The sequence below is a fragment of the Dipodomys ordii genome, unplaced genomic scaffold (genome assembly GCF_000151885.1).
Source record: "Dipodomys ordii isolate 6190 unplaced genomic scaffold, Dord_2.0 Scaffold59, whole genome shotgun sequence".
Lineage (NCBI taxonomy): Eukaryota > Metazoa > Chordata > Mammalia > Rodentia > Heteromyidae > Dipodomys > Dipodomys ordii.
The window spans coordinates 7285798-7309264 of NW_012267275.1; the positions used below are offsets into that span (position 1 = coordinate 7285798).

The following is a 23467-nucleotide window of genomic DNA, read 5'->3' on the forward strand; positions in this document are numbered from 1 at the left end:
TGCAAACATATTGAGAAGCTCTGATCTTCGTGCAAATGTCATTTCCTAAGTCTATAAGCACTTATTCTTTCTTATATCTCTCATGAGGTTTAGCCAGTGGTTGATAGAAGTATGAGATATTCTGTCAAGTATCATCCTCCATTTTGAAAGCAGTTGTCATTTTCTACAAACATAACCAATTAATGTTATGCCCCCATAATTTTGAATAAATGAATAAAGTAATGCTAAAAAAGCACACATTTTAAAAGCCTACTTTTCAGCCAAAAATAGATATGACTAGTTGACATTTTAAAATGTCCAATGCTAATCTGGGAACCTATGGCTCATGCCTGTAATACTAGCTACTCAGGAGGCTGAGATCTGAGGATCATGGTTCAAATCCAGCCTGGGCAGAAAAGTCCCAGTGAGACTCTTAGCCCCAACTAACCACACAAAAACCAGAAGTGCTGCTGTGGCTCAAGTGGTAAAGCACTAGCCTTGAACACTGAGGCTCAGGGACCGTGCCCCGGTCATGAATTCAAGCCCCACAACTGACCAAAAAAAATACCCAATGCTATAAAATATAACAAATTAACTTCATGGAGTATTGCTTATACTATTTTTCAGATATATTTTTCTACTAAATCATATTTGTTCATAGGAAACTTCTCATCAGAAAATATTCTTGCCACTCTGAAAAACAGCAAAACAAATTCTAAAATGGAAAATTTCATTGTAAATGCTGTGACCATCAATTGGGATTACAAAAATAACTTGGAAGAGACAGTAGACATTTAACAACAAATTGCATAGTGCCATTACATCTGCCAAGTATGGATTGCTTATATTTCTTTGGGAAATGCACATTAGAAGTGTTCCTGTATTATTACTATTCACCAAAATGGAAAGATAAATATCAGTTGTCTGAAGTCCAAGTTCCAAGATATATAAGTGGAAATGAAAATAAACTAGAACAGCTGGAGTAGATTACTTTTTGAAATCAAGGCAAGGCATAATAAGATATGATCACTAAGTACTCTATTTCTTTTTCTAACCAAAGCTCTTTCATGCTGCCATACACTTTATTAGAAGTCACTATGATATATTTAAACAAAACAACAGAAAAAGGGAGTTTGTGTCTAGAGAGACAGAAATACCTGGAAAGATGTTATTTTTTCCTAATTACCCAAAGGAGAATTTGCTGAATCTATTTTGCCATGATGAAGTACTGAGCACTAAATCTAGATTAGTATTTATGATGCCCCAGATATTATTCTAAAAATGCACTGCATACAGCTCAAGTGTTCTTTTCAGTAGTTAAATGATGTAGGCATTCTTAATAGCCCTACTTTACGGAATAAGCAAATGGCTAAAGATCGCTGAGATGTGGAAGGGGAATTCAAATGTCTTCCGGATCCAGTTTGTGCTATGCTGAAGTAGGTCTCTGTAACACTACTGATTTGACCAAACTAATTTTAAGCAGAATTCGTTTCAGATTTAATATTTAAACTTTTAAAAATTATGATGTGATTAAGCATCAAATATAATACTTCACGGCCTCATTGGAGGTGTCCTGAGGTGAGTCATTAGTTATGTTGGTCTAGCTAGTAAAAACACAAAGAAGTAGATTTTTTAAAATCGTTCTTGGGGCTTGAATTCTGGGCTTGGGTGCTGTCCCTCAGCTCTTCAGCTCAAGGTGAGCGCTCTACTGCTTGAACCACAGCACCACTTCCAGTTTTCTAGTGGTTTATTGGATATAAGAGTTTCATGGACTTTCCTGCCTGGGCTGACTTTGAACCGTGACCCTCAGATCTCAGCCACCTGAGTAGCTAGGATTACAGGCGTGAGCCACAGGCACCGGGCAGAAGTAGAAATCTTTTCAAAGTTCAATGTACAAAGAAAGTTAACATGCTTTCTTCATTATACTTAGTACTTCTTACTAAGTATAACTTGGAATTATGTGATTTACTCTTCTGTGATAAGTGGTAAATGATATGTTGACACATCTAATTAGGCAAATCAAAGTTTTCATCCCATATTGTCAAGGAGGACATTTCTTTGAAATAAACCAATTTAAGCAATTGAATTATATATGCATAGAAATACACATATAAAATTAGAAAAAAATCTAGAAACGTGATTTATAATTTTCAGATTCTACTTGTACTTAGATTTGACAGACAGCATTAATACTTGAAACAGAATGATATCCATCAAAGAAAATTGCCACCGTTTTGTGCTGATATATAGAGAATACTTGGAGACTTTCTGATTTCCATGTGAAAAGTACTACCATGTCAAGTATTCTCACTATGGATTTTACTTGTAGGAGCTGTAATGGAAGCCTGGGACATTTTCTTATTAGTATTAAAATACACACACAGTACAACATCTTAGAGAAAAAATTGAATATTATTTTAATAATTAAATCTACTTTCTACTTATAGAAGTCAGAGATGTTTTAGTAGAGTCATTGTTGAATGACTCCCTAAAAGAGAGGAGAGAGGGGAGGGGGAAAGAGAGAGAGAGAGAGAGAGAGAGAGAGAGAGAAAGAGAGAGAAATCTTTGCAGATTTATTTTCCATACCATTAAATTAATTGGAAAGAGAGTGAAATAAGATAATTTATGTATTAACCTCATTCTTCCATTTCCAAATGCCATCCCTGAGACAATTCTGCAACAGTAACCTACAGACTCTATTGCTTTGTTTGGTATCCTGTTTTTTGTTCTTGTACTGTCGACTTCAAACTCAGAAGTCTAAGCCTTTCCAAATCAAAGTACTGAGGAGACAAACATATTCTATGCAGAAACTATAAAAAAACAAAGAATAGACTTTAACAAGTACTTAAAGTTATTTATCTATTTACACATGTGTGTGCGCACACACACACACTTTGGTCAGACTTTTCAGAGACAATAAATAAATAAATAAGTCTTGAGACCAGCAACAACATATTACTGGTATTTGGTTATTCAATAGCCAGTCTTAGATTGCATTGTTTCCCTTAAGCCAAATGCTATATTTGACTGTAATCTCTGCTTCTTTCATGCAGACAGGGCAGTTTATGCAAACAAATGATGCAGATGCTAAACATTATTTCTATACCCAAAATAAATAAAATATTTTAGATCTAATGGTTTCAATGTATCTGCATTTAACCAATGAATGACTTTAGGATGTGTTTATATTAAATATGCACTACTTTATTTTGCCAGTACAGTCAAACAAAATTATCATTTTGCAGAGAGATATCAACTTTTAGAAAATATAATGATGCACGATTTTAAGGATTATTGCAAAAGTTATATTTTTGTAAGCTGAGGCTTGAATTCTGGGCTTGGGCGCTGTCACTGTGCTCTACAGCTCAAGGCGAGCGCTCTACCGCATGAGCCACAGCACCACTTCTGGCTTTTTAGTGGTTTATTGGAGATAAGAGTATGATGGACTTTCCTGCCTGAGATCCTCAGCACTCACCCTCCTATGTAGCTAGGATTACAGGGGTGAGCCACCCGAGCCGAGCTTCTTTTTTTTTTTTTTTTTGACCAACTTTGGAACTTGAACTCTGGGTCTGGGCACTGTCTCTGCGCTTCTTTTGCCCAAGGCTAGTACTCTACCACTTGAGCCACAGCACCACTTCCAGCTTTTTCTGTTCATGTGGTACTGACTGAGGAATCAAACCCAGGGCTTCATGCATCATGCTAGGCAAGCACTCTACCATAAGCCACATTCTTAGCCAGTTGTGAGATTCTTTTCATTTTGGAACAAATAAGAAATATTATGAAATTCTCAACCAAAACATCTCTAAATTGATAGATGAGAGGTATAATAAAACACCAAGAGTGTTAATGAAGGGCTACTCTATTGTACACTATTATTATTTATTTTGTGTCAAGATGTAAATCTTCATTAACATTTGCTTTAATAAAATATTCCATTAGACTTCTAGAAGTAGAACTATATGAACAACAACTGCATATATATAACTGTAATGCATACATACATACTAAAATATGCATATACATAAATGATATATTTTTGCTGTGATATGTATCATAGAAAAATCATAGATATAAGCTTATTTTTAGTTATGAATTGGCACATATTTATAGTACAAGAGGATTTCATTCTAATAGTACAGTGTACTTTGAATAAGGTCACATCCACTATTATATTCCTATTCCAGCTTTACTCCTCCCCAATCTTCTTATAGTTTGTTAAGTTTCATTTTGCTGTTATTTTGGGAGACTTTTGAATTTTTTATAAGAAATTGTTTTCATCTATGTACTTAATTATGACTAAAGATAATGACTTAAAAATAAGCTAAGATCAAATAGTATACTTCTTTAGAAAGTTTAAGTCAAAGGCCAGCAAAATAAGTACCAAGAAATGGGTACTTACAAGAGGGGAAGGTGAGGGCTAAGGAGAGAGATAGAACAGCAAAGGGAGAAGGGGGAGGAGAATGCAGGCAGAAAATAATTGTATATATCACAGAACTGAAAAAAATAAGGGGAAGGGTGGGTTGAAGGGGATGAAGATGTGGAAGAGATGATATACATCCACATATATTGTATATAAAACTTGCACTGTTAAATGGCAAAAAAAATCCAATACATAACCTAAAATTGAAGAGAAGTGAGGGAAAGGTGGGTTGGGAGCAGTGGGTGCCAATGTTGAAAGAATGTTGATAGAGGCGCCCATTTGTTGTAAACTGCTGTGTTGAATTGCAACTCCTTTGTATGACTACTTAAGGATGGTAAAAATAAATAAAAACCATCTATGATATTTTTACTAATATATTTATTTTCATGCTAATCCATTGAGAAATCTTATTTGTATTATGTAAGTAAACATGTGTCTTACCTGTAGGAATTAATTTTATAATGACCATGTTTCCAGAATATTTTTTTAAAAAGGAAAGAAATCCTGTCAAAATTCTCTCAAGCATTGTAATAGAAAAATTATAATATGTGAATTGTGTTATATCATAATGACAACTCATAAGATTATAAGTTTCTATATTCTTTTAAAGATGAAAATATAGGGAAGTAATAGTACTACTAGGGTAAACATCCATTTTTAACAAACACTATAAAATTTGAATGGTATTCAAAAGCATTTAGCCAGGTGAAGCGTAGTAACAGGGAGAAGAATTTTTTTTTGTTTTGTCAATAACACTTAGAGACTCCACTTTGAGGATTGTTACATAAAATATCCATTATATTTGATTAGTGTTATCGATCAGAAGAGATGAATTGAATAAAAGCTATCAATCTTGCTTTTGTAGATATCACTGTTGCTATTACATTTGCATTAAGCAAACTGAACTCTGATGAGATATATAATAAAAGGAAATATTCTAATCAATGAGACATATTTCTGATAGAGTTCCCAGTGTGATAGAAAGTATTTCATTTGATGAGCCTATATATTAGTGGATCCACTTTTTCTTCACCTAACACATACATGCACACACATATACACACATACCACACACAAGCACACACATCTCCTTGAATGACACTTCCATTCACAAAACTGTTGTCAAATTTTCTGGAATTCTGCCAGCTGGTTGACATTTTGTCTTTAACTTGGAATTGAACATTTGGGAGCATTTAAACTATGAAAATCAACAAATGTTGTAAATCCAAGTTTTTTCATTTTCCCTGAGGGAATCCTTGTTGAACACTTGCACACTTGCTTAAAAAGAAGTTCCATTAGTGAAATGCTATTGAACATTTTGCAGTAATTTATCCCTCAGTTTCTTAAACTGGTGTCAAAAATACACACTTGTGGACAAGCTTCAACACATTTTAATAGGTAATGTATTTATACCAAAGAACCAAATACTGTCATTTTAAAAGACCTCTTAAATGATTTAGTCTTCTGTACACTTAATAATTGCATCTAATGAATCAGTAATACCACTAATCATAAAACCACACACACACACACACACACACACACACACACACACACACTTTTACACCTAAAAGAGGATGAAATATCTTACTGGTATCACAATGGTAGGGACAGGTGGTGCTTAGAGTTTGAAGATCATCATAACAATGTCCAGACCATACAACACAACTACATTTCATTTTACCTCACTGTTATCATGAAGAAAGAAGAGACTACTGTTGTTACATCTTCTAATTTCTAAAGGAATTATAAGAGATTGATATTTATATTTAAAGTCTCATAGCTTAATTGTTGGCAACAAATTCATTTTTTAAGTATCTGTATTGTTCAATAGGCCAACAGACTCTAATTCAATGATAAGTTGTTTGTTTGCTACCTGTATTCTAAAATGAGGAAGAGCCACAGAAATGCCAAGGAGATATTTGTATATGAGAAATAAGAGAAATCCTGTATTTTAATGAAGACTGCTGTTAGATTGAACTATTAATAAATAGGCAAGTACCATATGAACACTGAATAATAAATATGATACATCAGTCCTAGAGGTAATATCCAACTTGTACCATTATAATTCATATTTTAACATTAGTAACTGTCTGCATCTGGGATACTAGAGAAATAAAACCTGTTAGATTAAATATTACAAATCAAGGTACTTCCATTTTTTTCTTTATTTAGTTATAATAAAAATAATTTAAATTCAAGTTGATGGCATTTTTTGTAATTTTGTAGACATGACTCATATAACTAATGAGTATTACAGATGTATTTTGTAAAAGTTCCCTTAAACATATCTTCATGAATATATTCTTTGATAAAATAAACATATTTGAAATCAAACAAAAATTACAACTAAGGCATTTCCTCAGATTCAGTAATAGTAACCTTGTTTTTCCAATACTATGTCACCCACATTAAACTATCTAGCAAAACTGTCAAAACTGCATTGAAGCTGGGCGTGGTGGCTTACGTCTGTAATCCTAGCTACTCAGGAGGCTGAGATCTCAGGATTGTGGTTCAAAGCCAGTTTGGGCAAGAAAGTCTGTGAGACTCTTCCCTCCAATAAGCTACTAGATAACTGGAAGTGGCAACATGGCTCAAGTGATAGAGCACTAATCTGGAGCTGAAGAACTCAGGGACAGTGCCCAGGCCCAGAGTTCAAGCCCCACAACAGACAAAATTCAAAAAAAAAACTGCCTTGAAAATGCATGCCCTAAAATCCTATAAATTTTTTATCAGCATAGACTTTCTAAGAATTGAGACTCAAGTGTACAAATTTAACTGCCTTCAGGCTGAATAAATATTGACAGTAAGATATCTCAAATGTAGTTTGCTTGAGCTTTTCAAATAAAAATGGCACACCTTCCATCCATTTTCAAGGAATGGTCTTGCTTTTTCTTTTCATATGTTAGCTGAAAGCCTAAGCAGATAAATGAACCTAAAGTTAATGAAATGCTTCAGCATCTAGTTATAGAAATGCTGCAATCTCTTTCGAATTTGGAAAAAAAATTACGCAGTGAAATTTTATTATAGAATTATTTAGAAAGTTGAGCTTGAAGTTTGGGATTTATATTATCATTAGATACTTTTATTACTTATTCGGTCTTCCTTTCTGAGAAAAAAATCTATTTTTTGGCCACAAAACACACAAGTCAGAAACCAATGAAGATATATGATAAATAGGAATCCATTCACTTTTCCAATATTGCCTTGGCAGAATACAAAGTTATCTAAATCAGTAGTATTATATTGAAAAATTACATATCAAGATGAAAGATAAAATGGCACAAATATAATCATCACTGGTCTAGAGGACTGGAATTAGCAACTCTGGCTTATACCACAAAATGAATGTCAGCTTTAGAAAAATGATGTGCCTCAATCGTATCAGTAGTACAAAATGAGGGATTTAATTAGGTCATAAGGATTAAAATCCTTTCCATATTTTTCCATGTGTATATGAAGCCTATATATTTTTCAATATGTTTGTAATTTGAACTAGTCACTCCTGATCCTAAACTTTTATATCCTGTCCTTCAGTCTTACTGGTGGGAGACAGCAACTTGTCTATCGCTGAATTAGAGTATACTGTTTGATTACATACATACCTACTCCCTGCCCCACCTAGCCTACTAAGGCAAGCACACATATAACCAATTCTAGTTTCCTTTCGGGTAAAGGATAGAAGCATTTAAAAGAGGCTATGAAACTACTTTTCTATATGTTGCTGTTATGGAATAAAGAACAAGCTATGTAAATGTTTTCTCATACTATCAACTAACAGTTTGGTTAGAAAGTCCCCAATCTACCCTAAGTAATGAAAGATCCTGAGCATTCTGGGGGTTGCAAAATCCCCCTCCCATTCCCCCCACTCTGCTGCAATTCATTTCATTGTGAATCACAATGTTTGGATGATAAAAAGTCATTTCCTTAACATTCAAATACCAAAGCGGAAGCTGTGCCTTTCTATCTTGCTGGCAAGTCTGGGGTGCATCATGTTTCAGCAGCTTTCTGTTTTCCTTAGATTCCACCCCCCCCCTTTCAGCCTGTTTGCCCTTGTAACATTCCTCTTCTTGGGTTACTTAAGGATATATAAAACTCAGTGCTCCAAGTTTTCTTAACACATTAATCACAAAGAATAAAACAAATGAAGATGGTTTGTCATCATGTTTTTGTTAGAAATCTGTTTCTATGATCAATGACCCCCACCTTAACTATTTGCAATCCTAGTTTGTCTCCTCATCATCACACTCTGTCTCACTGAGAAATGCAAGATGGATTTCCTATGCATGACAAGTTAAATGAGGAAATCAGAATATGAGAAATGCTAATCCTACATTATATCATGGCAGAGAGAGTGCAGAGAGCCATATATGTATGTGGACATGTTTTGGCCGCCTTGATTTATTTCTTCACAAGTTGTTAATTTCAGTATTCCTATAACTGTTTATTCTTATTATCTGCTAATGCTTTCTAGAGTAAATTTTTGCATGGTAAAATCATATGGCTCAGATCCTGAAGCTTTTTGTATAATGAGATATTGATTAACACTATTATTTATTTGAATTACACAATGGGAATTTCTTTGTCCTTAGCTGTCTTAAAGGAAGACCCATATGCAATAGAGTGATGGCACAACACAAGGATGAGCATGCCTGTGAGTTAATGGTTTAGACCTTTAGCTACCTTCAAATCCTGCTTGGAATCTCTTCTGTGAATTCTAGGCATTGACAGCTCAAACATCCAAACACTTGCCATATCACCTTGTCCCTTTCTTATGTGAACCTCTGGACCATCAATCTGGAAATTCTGTCACTTGAGAATACATATTATTTTGTTATCTTCTTTTCAGCTTCAGTCCTCCTCAATCTCCTGGGATATGACAGTACTCTATAAATGTTTAGTGAAACACAAAATTTGCTACAGCATAAGCACACCAATTCATTTATATTTTGTAGATGTTGTGATATTATGTGATTTCAATTATTTTACTGCTTTCCACAGACTTTTAAATGAAAAAATATGTATTTCATTCTTCACATAGTTTATAATTAATAATTTATATATTCACCAAATATTTACTTGCACATAAAATGGTAACTATTTCTCATTCTTTAAACTTAGCTTATTAATTTTGAGACCAGCATTTCTTGTTGTTGTAGGCATCTGCTTCAAAAAAAAGATAGAGAAAAATATATTTGCCTGCTTAATAAACTAAAAATAAATAAGTAAGTAAGTATGATGGCAGTACTGGTAATTCCTTGTTGTGACTTTTATCGATGGAGACATGCTGCTGGAGTATTTGACTGCAACATAGATTGGTTCTCCAATATACCAAGTTCCAATAAAATGCTCATCATAAAACAACAAACAAAAAATTCAGCAAGGAACCTACTATCCAACCAACTCTGTCTCCATAATTTTCATTATTTTAAACTAGATCTTGTTAGATATTCATAATTACAATAGAGTTTTTTTTCAAGTGTTGCTGAGAAACAGATACTTTAGTGTAATATTAACTGGTAATGTGTAAATGTTTTGTATTCAGCTACAAGGAAGTTTCTGCAGACAGCTTGCAGAATTCTGTATTGATCAATGGATTACAATGTAAAACCACAAATTTAGCTGCAAGTGATAATCTTACTATTTCTATTTTACTTTTTGCAAAAAAAATTGGATGAAAGAGAAATAAGAAGCTAATAATTTATTAAGACAAACTTTCAAAAAGATTAGCGATGTATCATTGAATCCGGGGCATTTTAGACTGCTAAAATATAAACAATTGTCACATTTTTAAACTATTTGTACTTTGTAAAAATATCATTTTTATTTGAAATAAGAAATAAAGGAGGAGGAAAGAATGCTTGATAAGAAATGTACTCATTACCTTGCTCATAAAACTGTACCCCCTTCTGTATAGTAGTTTTATAATAAAAAATGTGAAGAAGAAGAAGGAGGAGGAGGAGGAGGAAGAGGAAGATGCCAGTGGCTCACACCTGTAATCCTAGCTACTCATGAGATCTGAAGATGGGGTTCAAAGTCAGCCTGAGCAGGAAAGTCCCTGAGACTCTTATCTCCGATAAATCACCAGGAAACCAGAAGTGGTGTTGTGGCTCAAGTGGTAGAGCTCTTGCCTTAAGCTGAAGAGCTGAGGGACAATGCCCAGGCCCAGAGTTCAAGCCCCATGACAAAAAAAAAAGGCTCTAAATACTGCTTAGATGCTAAAGCTTAATGGATTTCGGCAAATTTCACTGAAATTGTAATGAAGATCAAGAAACTCAGTTTACACTCTTTGTTAAGGAAAATTTATACATGGCATGTACCTTGAAATTCTTAATTATTTTAATTTTTTTTACCAGAGGGTGAAATGGACTATTTTACTGATTTTGTCATCTGGGGTGTATAAGCAAGGCTTTTACAGGAGTGTGCTTCAAATGGGTAAAATAGGCCACATAAACTGTACTTGCATTACAGAACTTGTTACAAGTTTCTCTGTCTGAAACAAGCATTCTTTTTTTCCTGGTAGCAATTGCCAAACTGTTGCTCCATTTGACTATTCATGTGATCACTGAATGATGGTCTGGAGGGTAAACTATTACTGGGAAAAACTGAGGATTTATAATTCAGTCCTTAAGTTACTGATTTTCAATATTGTAATAAACCAAAGCAAAACAAGATCGAAAAATGGAATAGGAAATATGGCTAAATAATACCATTGCTGCAGTACTGAAATCTTTTCTCAAAAAGTCATACATTTGGCATTGGCAAAATACATAACAGTCATTTGTATGGTATTTTGAAAATGAACTTAACTGTGAATCCTAACCATGATCCATTTGTGTAAACTTGCACAATAAATGGGTTAGTAAGAATAATGGATATCAGTGGTGCAGCAGTTCCACATATTTTCCACACCTTGCTCCTGAAATTACCCAAACTTATTCACAAGTCCTTTATGACTACTTTTCTTTAACTTCAACAACTTACATCTGAATGCATATTTTTATTATCTGTCCTAGATATTTGAAAGTTAAGTTTAATTTCTCATTGAACTAAAATTTTCTAAATTAGAACTAACATCTTTTGACAGATAAAGAATCCTTCAATATATGTACAAAAATTCTTTGATGTAACTGAATACCTAATGACCTATAAATAGTAACAAAGACTCAAGTCTCTATGATGTGATAACAAGTGTTTTTCCTTAAAAGCTGAAGAAATAATACAAAATTGCACTCCCTTCCCCTAATTGACAGTTCCAGCATTAAAGCACTTGAAGAAAATGATTAGGCTCATGAACACTGATCCAAAAATGATAATTCACATTTTAATATATTACAACCTGACTAGGGCTATATTGTCAGTCATTCTTTTTTCGCCTCTCTGAATGTCATTTTCTGATTTCTTTCACCCATTGAATGTAAAAATATGAATAGTTTACATTCAGATCTTGAGTTGTGAGAAATCAAGTACAGGTGTTATTCTCAAACTGGAATCTGTAATATCAAAGAACTAGCAATTGGATCTCCAATTCTTAGTTTTGTGTAAGAGTAGAATTAAAATGAATTGTCAAAAGGGAATTAAAATATTTTGTAGTCAAAGTCTTCAAGCGTATTTTGTTAAAACATATATGCACAGTGTTTTAAGTGACTCGGGAGAGGAGATTTACAGAATAGTGAAGAACAATAATGACCTTCCTTCCATCTTTTCTCAATCATACTAGCATACCGTGGGTTCTTTTGAAACAGGCAAAAGAATCTGTCACAAATGGGTTACCTTCTTTACAATTCTAAAGCAAGTTCTGAATCTTTTTCTTATACTATTTATAACTGTATGGAGCTAACATTACAAATGACATTAGACAAAAATTGGAAACTATAGCCTAAGGCTCTATGTTAGAGACCATGTAGGATCTCAAGCTTGCTGATTGACTGTGCTCAATCACATGAAAACAAATAATCTTAGCTATTACTCTCATGCTGAACCCACATCTATTTCAAGGATATTAGAAATGTTAACTTTTAAAATGTTTTGGTAGCTTTAAGTCAACAACATTTCTCTGCATACTGAATATTTAGTTATGTTTATTCTCTAGAAATATAGTAACATATTTACCTTTTAAGTTCATAAATAATGATTTTAACATATATAAACAATCTCTGAATGCTGTTATGTAACTATTAAGTAGTTACCTGGACATACATTACAAGAGCTTTATGCAGATTAATTTATCACACATTCTACATATTGCTCAATGTTCCTCTTTTCTTCCTGAAAGGTCAGAAAAATGGGAAATTCTGGGTTGATTGAGAAGAGTGAGTCTCTTAGAACTAGAAACACAAAAGGAAAACCAAAGGCATGCACTGAATGTAAACCTATGAAAAGAAGTCATGTTTATGCTGTAGTTCTTGAATATAACAGTATAAAACTGTATTTTTAATTTCTAATTTAATATTTATTTTTTAATATTACAAATAAACTCATCTCCCTGACTGAAGTATTTATAGAAATCACATGATAAATTAATATTCTGTACAAGCTAGCATATTAATTAAAAAGAATAAGGGTATGTACAATGGAAATTTTGTCTGATTCTGAAAGATAATACTCAAAAGAAAACTAAGTTGATAAATTACATGAATAAGTCACGTTCTTCAGGAGGACAGAAAAAAATTGTAGATGATGAACCAGCTTAAATGTTCCCATGAATATGATCTCTTTAATACCACAGGCGGGTAAAAAAATTCTAGCAAGCTCAATATATACTGAGCACAAGCTGATAATATTAGTTTAATTATTGCATTGATAGAAGACAAGCTATCCAGTTTCTGTCCTGATTGTTTGGATTTAAAATTTTCTAATAAGTCTGTCGCCTTTTCTATCACAATGCTCCATGGAGAATGTCATTTCTAGTGTTTCTCCAATTGATAAGAAAATCTTTCGCTTGATTCCACTTACTTGCCAAATTTATTTCTTCTTTTTTTCATCCTTTTTTTTTATTCTTGAGTTAATTTGTCAGAGTTTCAATAGTCTTACCATGGAACTCAGATTTCCCTCAAGCTGATGGATCCCTTCCTCTCAGCTGGAATTAAAGGTATGTGCCACCACATCAGGATCTTTCCTGTTTCCTGAATTTCTCTGAAGCATAACTTCGAGATGAATTCCAGTTACTTTAGCCCAATGTTTTCTTATCCCTGTACACATGTGCCCTTTCCTTCAATATAATGTATGCAAGGAATTTGTGTTTCTTATTAGTCAGATTGATAATGAAGAAGTCTGTTTTGGTTGTCATAAAACTTACCATCTAAATCCACAGAAATGAACATTGTTCATGACTCCTCTAAAAGAGATGAACATCACTTATGAGGAAAATAACAGAAAGAGCACTCAGGCCAATCTCATTCGAAGTACTATAGTCAGGACTTGAGCCCAACTGGAGCTTACTTTTAAACTGAGATTGAGGAAAGAGTAAAAATGGATTTATGTAAAGGAAAGAGAGAAGCACATATCAAAGAGGACATTGAGAGTAGGCCAAGGTCACAGAAGTGCCCAGATTTACCACTCTTTCAAAGCAATTTTGGGTACACTGCAAAGAGTTTGTCTCCACCAGACATGACCAAGAATTAGACAGTTCATGGGCCCAAAACAGCGTGGAAGTGGAAATTATTGTCCAGCTTGGAGCCCATGTATTTGTGAATGTCTTCTCAGATATAAACCTACCACTTTATCACACTCTCCAATACAAAATAAATAATGGAATCTTCTGGGAAATAATATTGTGTTAAAAATAATATTGTGCTAAAATAATATGTGTCAGAGTAACCAGTACAGGAAGAAATACTCTATCATGGAAATCTCCTTAATTTAAAAGGTACACACTCTTCAGTGTCTAGCTACTCAAAAACATTAAACTAGGACACACATTTTATAAGAAAATATTGCAGCTGTGTTGTTCATAGGTCAAAATAGAAACCACATGGGAATGTTTTTAGAAGAAAGCTATATTTAAAACAAGTAAGCCATATTCAGAAAGAATTTAGAGTGAATATTTCCGTTTCAAAGTGTTTTTTTTAATTGTTTTTCCTCATGGGGCTTTGGATTGATCTATACTCCAAATGATACATTTGAATGAATTTAAAATAAATAATAAATAAATTTCCTGAAGCCAATTGATATACTTCAGCTTACTAGAGACTATACTGAAAACCTGATCTGGTTCATAATTCTCTGTAAATTCATGGTGTTCACATGAACTTAGCCTTCAGAGGAAGGCTCTAATTTCCATATAGCTTTTTATCTCGGTACACACAAACAGGCAGATTTTTATATCTGAAAGATGTACCCAGGAACTTAAATATCAAAAATGATGTTTGGTAACAACAGATGCTGGAGGGGATGTGGACAGAAAGGAACCTTACTTCATTGTTGGTGGGAATGTAAACTTGTTCAACCACTTTGGAAAGCAGTATGGAGGTTCCTCAAAAGACTTCACATAGAACTCCCCTATGACCCAGCAATCCCACTTTTGGGCATTTACCCAAATGTTTACAAACAAGACCACACTAAAGCTACCAGCACAACAATGTTTATTGCAGCATTATTTACCATAGCTAAGATATGGAACCAATCCAGATGCCCCTCAATAGATGAATGGATCAAGAAAATGTGGTATATATACACAATGAAATTCTATGCCTCCATCAGAAAGAATGACATTGCCACATTTGTTAGGAAATGGAAAAACTTGGAAAAAATTATATTAAGTGAAGTAAGCCAGGCCCAAAGAAACATAGGTCCCATGGTTTCCCTTATTTGCAATATCTAGTATATCTATGAGTCAAGCAGAAAAGGTCAGATAATGTGATGTCAGGAAAATGAACCCTTAGATATGTATTTTAATGTTTTTTTCTTTCATGCATGTGTTTCTAATGCACTTATAAGATTATCTCTTTGTTGCTTTGTATGTCCCTCCCCCACAGTATAACCCCTGCTTTCACTATATTTGATGTCAGTATAACTTGAGGAGGAGATGGGGAAAAACCAGTTGTTTAAGGATACAGGTGGACCTGTTGCAACAATGAGAAGTACAAGTTGTCATGTCCAAAACGAGCTTTACAAAAGGGGGAGAAGGGGGGGGGAAGGAGAAGGATTGGGATTGGCGGGGAGGGGGGAGGCTGGGAAGGGATGTGAAGGGTAAACAAAGGAGGAGGCTGCAATGCTTGGTAAGAAATGTACGCATTATCCTGCCCATGTAATTGAAACCCCTCTGTACAGTATCTTCACAAATAAAATAATATTAAAAAAATGATGTTTTGTGTTACCTTTAAGACTGAAATGATTGATGCTGCAAATCATATTGAAAGCAATTCATTAAAATCTATATAAAAATAATAAATTTATTTAAATAAGTAATTCTTGTTGTCATACTTCTAGTAATAAAACTTTCCTAATCAACAAAATATTTTGCAACACAGTGACTATTGCCCAAATTAAAATTTAGCTACAGATGTTGGAGCATGAAAATTAATTTCCAAGAAAATTAATTGAAAGAAGGTATTGTCTCTTCTATTATAATGATCAAAATTTTAGTGAGTCATGTACAGAGGATACAGATAACATATTCGAGGATGACAGAAAATTAAGCAAAAGAATGAGTGCAGCAATTTGAATATTCCCATATATAATGAGATCCAAAGTACAGGTCCAGCGATATGTGGAGTCCAAAGACATCTAAGTGATTATTTATGTCAAATGTGGGCCACTTGGGACTTTCAAAATCCTATATTGTTTTAATGAATTATTTTAAACTGGTTATTATATATTTTATTCATATCCATTAGGTTATTTTTTCTCTTTTGCAAGATTCTTCTTAATATGAATCTAGCAAGATTTTTCTTCCTATTTAAATTAATAAGGCCTTCAAAAATAATCATAAACTAGAACATAATCTCAAATGCCATTAAGTTTTGTGACTAATAGTTACATTTTGAAGCCCCTACAAAAACAACAAGACTACATAAGTGTCTAGAGTTAGTACGGCATCATAATTTATTTTAAAAAGTTGAAATAATTAAACCTGACCATATGATAATTACCTGAATGATCCTGTGTTCAGGAATCATTTCTAGTACCAGTTGAACTTTCTATTTGCAATTATCATACTTGGAAATACCCTCACATTATAAGATTGTGATCAGGCCAGCCCTAAAATGCATTTTTTTCAGAAGAATCAACAATTAAGTAATCATCAGAGGATATGAAACTATTTTGCTAAGCTCTATGAACCACAGGGTTTCAGAGAAGTAAGTCAAAAAAGATGTAAAACAATTCTTGAAGGACAGGTCCTCGGGGAGGTTGAACTGGCTTTCATTTCATGTAACTCTTCTTTGTTTTGTGAGAGTTCACACTTCCTTATTCTCTTTCAGAGTTCTAGCTATCACATCCTATCGAGATGATATATTGTATGCATAAATATACATTTGAGAGATAGGTAACTCCAGGACTACTACTTATATACTTGCCACATTTTAGAACTCAATTGCTTACTTTAAAGGAGTCTGTGGAAGTGTATATGTAAGTGAGGTTATGAATTGACATCTTTCTATAATATTCAAAATCAATCAGGGCAAATAATCCCTAAAACACAGTAACCATAATAAAAGTATACCAGACATTAAACTAGCGGTCACAAGTTTGGTTTTACTTCTCTTTTGAAATTCAATCCTTCTGAATTTCCTGAAACAGTATATATCGAAATATTTGTGACAGAAAACTGAATAATACCAAAATAGGAGTATTCATAAAGCAAATAAAAATATCTGTAGATTTTACATTTAAAAATAGCTCAGCTGGCATACTGGTATATACCAGTAATTCCAGCCAAAGGGAAGCTGAATCAGGAGATGCAATTGACCCAAGAGTTCAAGGCCAAGCTGGGCAAAAGAGGTTGTTAAAACACAACAAAGCAGGCTAGGAAGGTGGCTCAGTGGTAGAGCGCTTGCCTTGCATGCATGAGGCCCTGGGTTCGATTCCTCAGCACCACATAAGCAAAAAGAAAAAAGCCAGAAGTGGCGCTGTGGCTTAAGTGGTAGAGCGCTATCCTTGAGCTGAAGAGCTGAGGGACAGCACCCAGGCCCAGAGATCAGGCCCCATGACCAGACCCCCCCAAAAAAAAAAGAAACCCACAACAAAGCATCTGTGAGGTCATCGTTGTTAAGAATATATAATTTTACTGAAAAAACAACTTGTTAAGAAATATGAATTCAAATCTAATAATTCAAAATAATTCTAAATTTTCTCATTTGCTTCCTGTAATCAGAGAATATTCCAAGTATTTGGTGTTAATTCTTAATTAACTATTACTTGAGTACCTATATAAGATGATATTCTACATTGTTATTTTAAATAGGTATTCTAAACATCATGTATTATGCTATGAGCTTTGTTAAAAATGTATCATTCTTTTCAAAGTCAAATTCAATTGCCAGGGTTATTTATAATTTTCTTGAAACCTCTTATATTATAAATATAATATAATGGTGATAATCTCAATCTAATTATAACAAGGTAATTTACCTGTGTGGAATAAAACAATACAAGAAAGTATCTGGAGTTGAAACAGGAAATTGCAAGTCCTTGAAGAAAGTGTCTCAATAACAATACCAAATCAAACAAAAACATCTTAGTGTGGTCTTCACTCAGAATAAGAAGCAAACTTTTTTATTCTAGGTTTGGAATCCCTTATCTTTTAGGAATTCTGTTCATTGTGTTTAATAGCTCCCCTTTTTCCTTCCATGTTCATGATTCTGTCTTGTATCTTTACTTTTCTGTAACAATTATAAGATGTTTTCTTAAATTTGGACATAAACTATGCTTATTTTGGGGGGGAGGGGGGAGGGTCCGATCATGGGGCCTGAACTCTGGGCCTGGGCACTGTCCCTCAGCTCTTCAGTTCAAGGCTAGCATTCTACCACTTGACCCACAGCGCCACTTCCAGCTTTTTTCTTTTTGCTTATGTGATGCTGAGGAATCGAACCCAAGTCCTCATGCATGCAACGCAAGCGTTTTAACAGTGAGCCACCTTCCCAGCCCCATGAACTATGCTTCTTACAGGGTATATGTGTTTCTTTTCCAACTAACATTTCTAATTTATTTTCCAGTACTCCACCAAGAGCTGCATGTGTACTTAATAATTTATTTGTTTCAATTTCTTCAAATGAGGCAGTAACAGGTAGTGTTATCTCAGTTATGAGTTCTCTGTCTCTTTCTCTCTACTGTGTATATGTCTTGCTTTATCTCTGTGTCTCTCTGGGTTTCTGTTTCTCTTCTTCTATCCCTGTAACAATTGTTATTCTATTTTTAAAGCCAATTTGAATACAAAATCCACACTTCTTTGTGAACTTGAGGAAAAAATAATTTGTTCTTAGAAACATATCTTCTGATTATGCCTTACCATTATATATACATGTATATGTATATATGGATGTATACACATATCTTACCATTATATATGCACATATATGCATTGTACATATACTTATGTTGTCTTATTTTCTTTCTTTTTCCCCATCTTTCCTGTTCCTCCTCCCATCCCTCCCTTTTCCTTTTTTTTTTCTGTGCTTGAAATCAAGGCCTCACACTCAACATTCTTGCTCTTGGCTAGCACAGTTGAGTCATTCCTGAAGCATGGCAGTTTGCTGGTAAATTGGAGATCGACTATCACAGAGTTTTGCTCCCAGCTGGCTTCAAATTGCAGTTATATGGGCCTCTACTTCCTCAGTAGCTAGCTTAAGCCAATGAATTTTTTTAAATTAGTGATCAGCTGGTTTTCATTTTTCTGTCTGCAGTATCTGATACTTAATACACATTCAATAAATACACAGAATTAACATCCATGAGTTAAACACTTTATATACTTACTGTGTAACTGGTTGCATTTGGTCTACTGGCCATTTACTACTTTTAAACAAGAGATTACTTATCATATTTTATTAAACATATATTGATAAAAGAGAAATGTCTTAATTTGTAGAAGTGACTGCAACTTTGGGGTGAAGCATTGAACATATTATCTCAGAGAATTTCTTTCTTCTCCCTGGAAGCCTCTTAGCTACAGATTATTTTTAATTACTCTTTAAATACATCTTCCATTCATACTTTTTCAATATTGCCTATTAACCCTTAGCATGTCTGTTTTATGTTTACTTCTTACTTATCAATTTTACAATAGATTCTTGCCCTGTAGCATAGCTAAATATAAAAATCAGTGGTTAGAGCTAGATACTGGTGGCTCACATCTGTAATCTTATCTACTTAGGAGTCTGAGATCTCAGGATTGTGATTCAAAGACAGCTCCAGCAGAAAAGATCAGAAGACTTTCATATCCAATTAATCATCAGAAAACCAGAAGTACTAGAGCTAGGTTAGTGTTCTAACACTAGTGAAAAAAAACTGGATGGCAGTACTAAGGCCCTGAGTTCAAGCCCCATGACCAAGAAAAGAAAAGAAAAGAAAAGAATCAGTGAGCAGATATAAATAACTGACAAGTTCAACAACAGCTTTTTCAGGAGGATGAATTAAAATGAGTACACAAAATAAAATCATGTTTATGAATAGAGTAGCCATTATAAGAAAAAGGAATCTATAGCCAGGAGAGATTGCGCTAAGGCTCCTTCCATATAGAAAAATGTTTAGTTATGAGTTCTACTGTACCAAGGACAGATTTGTCCTTTCCAGTCACTTACCCTCTGACAGCATGAATAAGTCTCAGTGATGGATACGCAGTGCGCACTTTCAGTTTATTCTTAAGGATTAATGCATTAACCCATTCCACGTGCTTCTCTCCTCCTTTGACCATGAAAGCAGGAATCCAAAGGACACTGTCATTCAGCATAGAAAGTCTATGCACAAATTTTTCTCTGTCACTCTCATTCCGAAAGCCTCCAAATGCTCTCTGCACAACTGATGGGTTCATGGTAATAAAATCTGATTTAGTTCCCACATCTGCAGCAAACTCCACCACAGGAGCTAGATTACACCTAAAGAGGAAACAATTAATGGACAAATGAAAAAATATGAAACAGTCCCTCATAAAACATATGTGTGAAAAGAAGAATGAAGGTTGAGCATGCTATTCTCCAACATACAAAAACATCCAAATATAATATACACAGTAAAATTATATTTTGACTATGTAACCACATGTTTAGGATATGCATATCAAATATTGGACTCAAAGTGCCATTTATATTCAAATTGTTGTCTAAGAATAATCTTTATTCTTATTTTCACAATGCTATAAGATATGAATTCATAATAAGCAAATTTACATTGGTAAATTCACAAAGGCTCAGTTGGCATGCCAAAAGCAGTCTAAACCATATGCCATTCTGTAAGTAAAACACATTGGACTTGATATTCCAATCTGCTCTGCTTGTCAAACGTAACTCTCTTCATCAACTTTACACACAGAGTCTGACTTTTCTGTACTCTGAAGTTAGAGAAAAAGATCAGTTCTTGACAGCAGTTTCCACAAACCAAATTTACAAGTGTCTGCTATTGGCCTTTATGGGGAAGAAAATCGAGATATCAGAATAAATATGACTATCTGAGAATTTTAAGGAAAGTAATAAAGTTTTTAGTATGAGATAAAAATATTGCCCTTTCTGTTTTTTACAGGGAGATCCTCAGGGTACCTATTTTTCCTATTAGGTCATCTCCATGGCTAGAAAATACATAACTAAGAAAGAACTAAAATGTGTGACACTGATCTTTCCACAGAACCACGTGGATGTATTAAAAGCCTGGACCTGATGTTATTCACATAGCTTGTTTCTACTGTTGTACTAGAAAACTTCTTTGAAAAACACCTTGTATTTTTCTGCTACTAATTTGTGATGTTCCTTTGATTCTATCACATTAATCTTTGGCTACATGACTTGAAATTGCTTTTGTAAAAACCTGTTTTAACTTGCTAAAATAAAAAAAAAGAAGCAGGTCTTAATCAGATGATAAATTTTAAAAAAGAATTTAGACAAACAAGAATTTACCATCTGAAAAATGTCAGTTTATTCAATCTACAGCTTGATGAAACATGCACACACTGAAAATACAGCTTTTAACTTTCCTTTTATCAGTACTCCAAGAGAAAGCAAATTGAATAAATTTTATATTTAGGAATTTTTGAGGTTTGGTTGTATTATAAAACTTCCTATATTTCTCTTCTTGTATATTTTGTTACATTAATTAATTCACAAACAGGTTAAATTTTAATGAAAACATCAAGGTGTGTTGTGCTATTAAAATTCTACCTGCTTAGGCTTCCTTATCTCAATTAATTAATGCTTTCTGTTATTGCCCAATTCTCTTCATTAGTTATAACAACCAATCTCATTTCATACACTTTCATCTCACATACTTAATTACCTAAAGTATATTATTAAGGAGAAAAATATTAGCAGATGATAATCTGTAAGTTAAAGTTTAATATGTATTTTTAAAAGAGTTTTGCATTTTCAATTCTACTATCTTCAAATACATCATATCTTAAGATAAAGAAAACTTGTTTTGCTACTCAAAAGCCATTCTACTGATTAAGATTAGATATTAATCTTTCCCATTACCATAGCACAATGTAGGACAGGAGAGCTTTGCAAAACCACTGCTGCACATGAACATATGTCAAAGTACACATTCTGCCACGATCTCATGAGATAGACAAGATTTGATAATATTAGAAGCACTAACATGTCAACCACACAAATATTAAGGTGAATTTGAAGTGCTAATCAAGCTGATTTAACATGAATCTAATTTCTGAGAGAAAAACAAGTATATTCTGAAGGTCTTATTATGACCTGTTCTTCACACAAAATTTGCTAGAACTTACAAACATTCAAACTGACATGCCACCCAAGGGTGTGTGTGTGTGAGAGAGAGAGAGAGAGAGAGAGAAGACAGACAGACAGACAGACAGAGACAGAGAGACAGAGACAGAGAGAGAGGAGAGAAAGCACCATACATATTTTTCTACTACAATCTTCAATAATTGCTTTTAGAATATTCTTACTGTAGGAAAACAACATTTATCCTTCATTTTCTCCATAACATGAGAACATGTGAAAGAGAGTGAAAACTACATCTGCTTGATTATCTTTTTATTTTTTCATGAATAATACGTTCTTGTTCTCTCTTTACTTAAATTTTTAACTACATATATTAATATTAAATTTCCCAAAGCTACCCCATACATTGCCAACATGTACTCTTTTAAGACCACACACACACACACACACACACATGGTCTTAAATATCAAAATTTTCTGGCATATACCTCTTTAGAAAGCCAGATGATGATCAATTTGTGTATTGAAGATGAATATTTTCCATTTTGAAAGCAAAATGAAGATTATAGAATATTTCTAGGGAGTATTGTTGGTCTAGGAAACAAACCAACATATTTGGAAGCATTGATGAATATAAAATGAGTAATCACAATCAGAGAATAATAAATTCACTTGTAGAATTGTGACAACTTGAACATGACCCCAACAGACATTACAAAGGACGGTAACTGGTAGAATGAAAACCACATGGCAAAAAGACAGAATAAAATTTATTCTGTTTTGGGGCTGGGATTTGGCTTGTCATTTTCTTTGAAGCAGTATGTAAACTTACTTACTGCAAAGAAAGAGTAATATCATGTATACATGTGGCCAGTAAATCATTGTGGATGTGCCAGATGTGTCATCATATAATTGACTGAAGGTAACATATTCAAGGGAGTAAATTAAGCCCAAATAACCAACCAGCTATGTTGCATGCAATTCAGCAGTTCAGGAATTAGGTAAACTCATGATTATTACTAGCAACAATACTGATAATAAAGCAAGAATATAAATAAGATCTCAATCACAAAATCTTAATCTTTCTAAAAATCTTCTTAGAGATTATAATATTCAGAATTAACCGAGATATATGTCAAGTATTTATGAGGCTCATGTTATTCTTAACTGTATAAAATAAGTGAGCATCCAACCTCAAAATAATGGAATTTTATGAGCCAAAACT

The 23467-nt window shown here is 33.6% G+C and overlaps 1 protein-coding gene across 1 annotated transcript in view; it reads right to left on the reverse strand.

The window, feature by feature from the left end:
* Positions 1–23467, reverse strand: part of St8sia4 (ST8 alpha-N-acetyl-neuraminide alpha-2,8-sialyltransferase 4) — a 93653-nt gene that overhangs the window by 22158 nt on the left and 48028 nt on the right. The window contains exon 4 of the mRNA XM_013022073.1: positions 20143–20436. Coding sequence (XP_012877527.1) covers positions 20143–20436 — 294 coding nt within the window. The remainder of the gene's footprint in view (positions 1–20142; positions 20437–23467) is intronic.